Consider the following 6,236-nt stretch of genomic DNA (forward strand, 5'->3'; position numbering starts at 1 on the left):
CATTCTGACGTAGTATCAGCATTTGGGACCAAATATGAGTTGAAAGAAAAACGGGAAAAATACAGTGTAGTAGTCTAATTGTGCAGCGTAGGAGAAAGTTAGACAGTGCGTTCAAGGACCGTTGAACAAAGTGGGACAAGTCTCTGCTCGCATTAAACATGCAAAACTGTGGGATTTCTAACTTAATTATTTTTGCAATAAAATAATGGCCCATATTTCCAAAATTAATATCCCTTTATATAACATTTTATGTAGCTTACAAAATATTTTATTTTTTTTTATCATTGCACCTGAATGTTTCCCAGTGTTTGGGGACCCCTGCCTTACAGCATGCATGCCCAGGGATATGATGTGCCATTTTACACAATTGAAAATACTGCAAGACTCACACTTATATTGAATTGGCTTCTTAATTTTATAATGTACGATTCATGTCTGTATCAACAAATGTAACCTTTGAATTGTATCATTTGTACACTTTATCGAATCCTATCAAATCGTTCTGTTTTCAAACTATATCGTTTTTTTAATCATATTTTAACCTGTGTATCTAGATGCGTATCAAATCATCTACCACAAAGAGATTACATCCCTACTTTCTGGGGTCCCAATTGGAGTCAAAATGACAAAAAGTGAATACTTGTGGCAGCCTTAAGATCTAGACTAGGGGTGTCCAAACTTTTTCCAATCGAGGGCCACATAGTAAAAATTTAAAAGATCCAAGGGCCACTTTGATATGTCGTAAAGCAACACGTGTAGATATGCTAAGAAGTTACATATATTTCAAGAAAAAAATGCATCTCAGATTTGTGATATAAAGTTCTAATGTTTCAACTTACTTCTTAAATAATCTTTGTACATTTTCTGCTTGTAATATTATGGCTTTATTCTCAGAATATTTTGACTTTATTCCCATAATATAACTTTTTCCCCCCAACCTAATTTTCAAAAAATGACCACTTTATTTTGTATTGGTTCTCATTAGACGACTTTTAAAGATATCGTATTTTTTGCCTTTCATATTTCAACTCTACTAAAATTTAATTTTTCCTCATCATATTAAGAGTTTGTTTTTGGAAAATTGCATCTGTTTTTTTTTTCCAACTATTTCAACTTTTTGTCAATTTTCTTCTCATAATTATTACTTTATTTGTATAATATTGACTTAATTCACGCAACGTAAGTTTTTCGGCAACCTATTTTCCCAAAAATTGCAACTTTGTTTATTGTCTTGTTTGGTAACATCTTTCTTATTGAACATTTCAACTTTATGCTCCTAAAATAAGGTTATTTTTCCACATATTACACAGTTATTCTTGTAAAAGTAGGACTTTTTCCTTGTTAAATTACAACTTTTTTCTCTTAATATTTTCACTTTATTCTTTTGAAATTATTGCTTCACTTTGGACACCCCGACCTGGACTTTTTGCGCAGTCCTACTGACAAACCAACCAATCAAGCAACCAAAACAATGCCTCTCGCCAACATGCATGGTCTGATATGATGATATTCAACAGAATTGTTAAATTGGATTGTTGCAACAAAAACACAAAGTAAATAACAGCATGTCTCACAAGCTGAGTGAACATTGTGTTGTAATGTGAGTCAGCAGTGATTAAGCTAATCATTGCAAGGTAAAATCCATTAAAGCAACCCTCCACCTTCTTTAAGTTAGTGGTTTTTAAACATCACCACAGATTGGGACAATACCCATTCAGAGGGTTGATGTCCTCAATGAAGACAGCCATCTTATCTACAAGTGTAAACACCATCAACTGTGGCCTCCTCGGGCCTACAGCAGAATTCACTGAGCAGAAACCTAAAAGTGTGAGAGTGTGAGCTACACTTGCTTGGCCAAATGAGACGCCTTAAGACAGAGGAAGGGATTTCAGCACCAAAGCCATGTTGCAGCTGTCACCGAGTCGGGCACAAACACGCAAACCGGGTCAAAAGTAGCCTGCTGTGTGACTAACAGCAGACTTAGCACAGTGTGAGCAACGAGACGTGGAGGAAACACTTACGTCCAAGTCAAAGAACTCCTGGGATTCATCCAGACCCTGGACACGGACTTGAAGCCCTCGACCCTGGCCGTTGGTCCCACTGATCGTGTTGCCACTGAGGCTCTGGCCCGGCTCCAACGTGCTGATACCTGCATTAAATTGGGCTCCCAGCCTTGTGCCGGGGGTCTGCAGGACCCGGTATGACCCCTCTATTTCCCCCATGACTGCTCAGAGCAGCTCCTAAAGGAGAAGGAAAACAAATGACATACATAAGGAAGGCATGCTTTTATGACATACCAGTGGAAAAGTCATAATGTTCTTGGGTTACTGTGGTCTCTGTATGTATGTCATCACTAATGTTCACTATTCATAGTTTAAGCCGAGAACGCTCAATGAAAAAGTTCGATAGCATCCCGTAGATGGTGCACAAATATTAAAAAAATACTGTTTGGGGAGACCTAGATATCTCATTGTGACGTCACGGTCGCATTCGTCATGTTAAACAACAGCAAAACGTCATTAAGGAGTGGAAAAAAAACTTTAACGTGGCGTTTTTTCGGTCACTGAGCTCGCGGCGAGTTTTGCTAACTTTGGCGATAAACCCTACAATACTCTCCAAGACGTTTTACAATAAAACAAAAAAAGTTTAAGAAAATAAAGACTTACCGTTCTGGCTGGTGTCGAAAGTAAACTGCTAAAAGTTTGGGACATGAGTGAGGGCACTACTCGTCCCGTCCATGTCCGCCGTGCAGTCGTCCAAAGTAGTGCGCATAGACGCTTGTTCTGATTGGCTGCTTTTGCGCCACGCCGGCTTCTGATTGGCTGCATATGCGGCGTCTTGTTGCAGCGCTGGCTAGCTAAAATTGAGCTCCCACTCGGCTCAAATTAGCCCTGATGGATGATGACAGGATTACATGTTGTCCTCCTTCCAAACCATGTGACTCACTACTAACACGGTGGACTTTTGTTTTTTGTTAAACATTCATGGGGACCTGTGTTGGACTCTCCAAAAAAATGTCATGTCGTTATTAATTTATCTGGGTTAAAAACTGGGTTAAAGTTCGACCCCCTCCGGTGACATGCAACAGGTTTTTACCGGAACCACGCGGGTACAAATTTAGACACGATTCCCAGAAAACAACTTCTGTTTTAATGCTTTATGGCCTCCATCAGTTTAATTTTAGAATCCACGCAGTTATTATGCTGCAGCTAAATGACAGTTCAGTCTGCATTTAAACTGCTCAAGTCAAGGGTAAGAATGATTACTTCTAGTAAAGCAACGCCCTCTAGTGGTGTGGAATATGCTATGTGAACTAAGTGTGGGCAAATGTTGCTTCTATCCCATACCAAGTAAATAAAATACATTTATGTATTAATTAAATAAAAACTTCAAGCTCATTGATTGCGTTTCCCTTTACTTTTTTACATTTGTTTATTCATTTATTTGGTTATAATCAGAACAAACGAACTTATTTGTGAGCAATTCACTATTTATAAATATGGTACTGTAGATATATACTTCATTGATCCGAGAGACATAGATTTACAGGTGAGTAAAGATAATGTAAAAAAAAATAAGTACTGAAGAAACAGTACACATACTATATAATTCTATACATTATACAATTACTTCTAACTGTACATTTGTTCAAACTCAGTAATAAAGGGGCTAAAGCAATACTATTAAACAAAAAAAAAAACACTGATAGCGATCCGATACTGACATTAGCCCTGGGATGGAACCTGCCCACCCCAAATGTGAACCGACATTGCTGCAGATTATAGAGTACAGTCTATTACTGCTTATGAAACATATACACTTATATCTATTTAAATACAAACCTGTTTTTTTATGGTTTAGTTTATTCTCTGAAGCCAGAAGCACCCAATTTCTCCAAATGTCTTGCGAAGATGAAGAATGACAATTAAAGACCTATTACTGTATACTCATTTTCAGATCTTTGCATTGAGCTCTGGACTCCTATAGAGCAGCTACGCACGATAACCCGCACGGAAAGCTTTCTAGATCTTCCAGACTCTGCACCTCTTCCTTCAGTGTTTCCTTGGGTTTCCTGCCTCCCGCCCAAACGGTCTGTGTAATTTACTCCACCCCTGGCTCTCCTCCAGGTACGCCTCCCGCTGAGACCACTTGGTCACACTCCCTCCGCTCGCTGTTTGACCGATTACTTACACAAAATAAACAGTTACGACACTGATGAATTGTTACTTACAGGTTGCTCTTCTGGCTCTTCAACGCAACCAAGTAAAGTTGGAAAGGCGTCGGGCAACTCCAACCACTTCTGCCTGATGCTTGCCTCTTTAGGCACACCCGAACAAACATTTCCTGGGAGCCATACGTGCTAGCATGGTGAACAGAGCAGAGCGAAGCAGAGCGGGGGTAGGGCAGGCCTGCAGCTTTTGCCTGCGCATGCCCATATATGGAAGTCCGGGTGCATGCAGAGCCATCCAAAACTGCTTTCAGGTCTCACTTCAAAATGTGCAAACCTCATTATCTGACGGGTTGGCATCGTTTAACACGAGGTCAGAAAAGAGTAAAAGTATAATAGGTCCCCTTTAAGGGACAAGTAAGTCCTCTCGTCCAACGTCTGATTGATGAATTAAGAGGTGTCTCATTACTTTTTACTCTTTGCAGTCTACTATTGTTAAAGATGTCCTGATGCTGGAGTGATAATGTTTTCTTTGTAATCTGAGGCCTTTGTGTGTAAGTGATGACATTATCTATAGCGCAGGGGTGTCCAAAGTCCATCATGGGGGCCATTTATGGCCCACAGCTGTTTTATTATTCGCATATTCTTAAAATGAAATACAACATGGACCACAAGAATAGGAAAAAAAGCTGACACATTTCTTAAATGTGAAAAAGATGTTATTTACAATGATGCATCAGATGGCTATTATGGCCATATTTTAGCCATAACAGAGATGATATTAGCAATGTTTTCTCCACAGTGATCTAAAATAGGCACACTTACTCTTTCAACTTCCAGGTTGTACATTCTCAGTGCACTCTGTGACCTTTATTGCTTTCTTTTTGGCAGAGGTTTAGGGATCTCACCTTTTTTCTCTCCTCCTACTGCCCTCCGTGAGTCAGAAAGAGGACACCTGCAGTCTGGGAGACAAGAAAAGCATGCTTAAATATTTGAGGTACTTTCCAGAAACCAAAGTCTTAATGTTTATGCCCAAAAATGTAAAACAAAACACTAGTTGAGTCTATTCTTATGTAAGTAAATGTGACATTCACCCCTACCCACCATGTATATGGCACCTGCATATGGCATATTTTCTATATATTACATGTTTTATTATGAGATGTTGCTAAGACAAATAAGCTGGTAGAATTAAATATACTTATATATACAGAGTATAGCAGAAAATGAAATATATGTATACGTTATTTATTTTTTAAAATCACTTTACATATATATATATATGTACTTGTTCAAAAATATTTAAAGTAATTGTAAAAATTAATTTACCTTGGGATGATGGTGCATGACTAAACTAAAAATTATGTAATAAATGATTACAGTATAAAAGTAATAAATGATTAAAGTATTTGAGATTGAAAAGTAAATGACATTTGAAAATGGCATGTAGTCTGGGTAATGCAATATATAACCACATCATTAGGTACACCTAAATAAATACCTTGGTATAACGGTCCATGGAAAAATAATAGAAATAAAATAAGTAATAAATGATTCTAGACCTTACAAAAATGATAAGAAACACAAAATAAAATACATTCACAATAATCCAACTATTTTCTATGCCGCTTATACTAATTAGGGTCGGGGGTCATGCTGGAGCTGACTTTGGGCGGGAGGTGGGGTACACCCTGGACTGGTTGCCAGTCAATGGGAAATTTAGAGTCACCAATTAACCTAACATGCGGGAGGAAACCGGTGTACCCGGAGAAAACCCACACACGCACGGGGAGAACATGCAAACTCCACACAGAGGTGCCCAAGCGGAGATTCGAACCCAGGTCTTCCAGATCTCTCGACTGTGTGGCCAACATGCTAACCACTCATCCACCGTGCAGCCCTCACAATAATTAATAAGTAATTAATAAGTAAAAAATAAATCAAGTAGAAACAAAAATTATAATACTAATTTTCAGTTTGGAGGTGATGAATGAGCATCTGACAAAATGCAATGCCGACATTGCCAAGAAAGCACGAGACTTGAGGAAGCAGGGAAAGATTCAAAACA

General features: G+C 38.5%; 1 protein-coding gene across 4 annotated transcripts in view; it reads right to left on the reverse strand.

Annotated features, from left to right (window-relative positions):
* Positions 1-2,823, reverse strand: part of farp2 (FERM, RhoGEF and pleckstrin domain protein 2) — a 45,368-nt gene extending 42,545 nt beyond the window's left edge. For all 4 annotated transcript variants that reach the window (XR_008572596.1, XR_008572595.1, XM_054788657.1 and 1 more), the window contains exons 1-2: positions 2,667-2,823; positions 2,022-2,240 (exon numbers count right to left, since the gene is read on the reverse strand). Coding sequence is in view for 2 of the 4 variants with exons in the window: in XM_054788657.1 (XP_054644632.1) it covers positions 2,022-2,222 (201 nt within the window). In the remaining 2 variants the exon portion in view is untranslated. The remainder of the gene's footprint in view (positions 1-2,021; positions 2,241-2,666) is intronic.
* Between the last annotated feature and the right edge of the window lie 3,413 nt (positions 2,824-6,236).

Source organism: Dunckerocampus dactyliophorus, chromosome 10 (assembly GCF_027744805.1).
Source record: "Dunckerocampus dactyliophorus isolate RoL2022-P2 chromosome 10, RoL_Ddac_1.1, whole genome shotgun sequence".
Classification (NCBI taxonomy): domain Eukaryota; kingdom Metazoa; phylum Chordata; class Actinopteri; order Syngnathiformes; family Syngnathidae; genus Dunckerocampus; species Dunckerocampus dactyliophorus.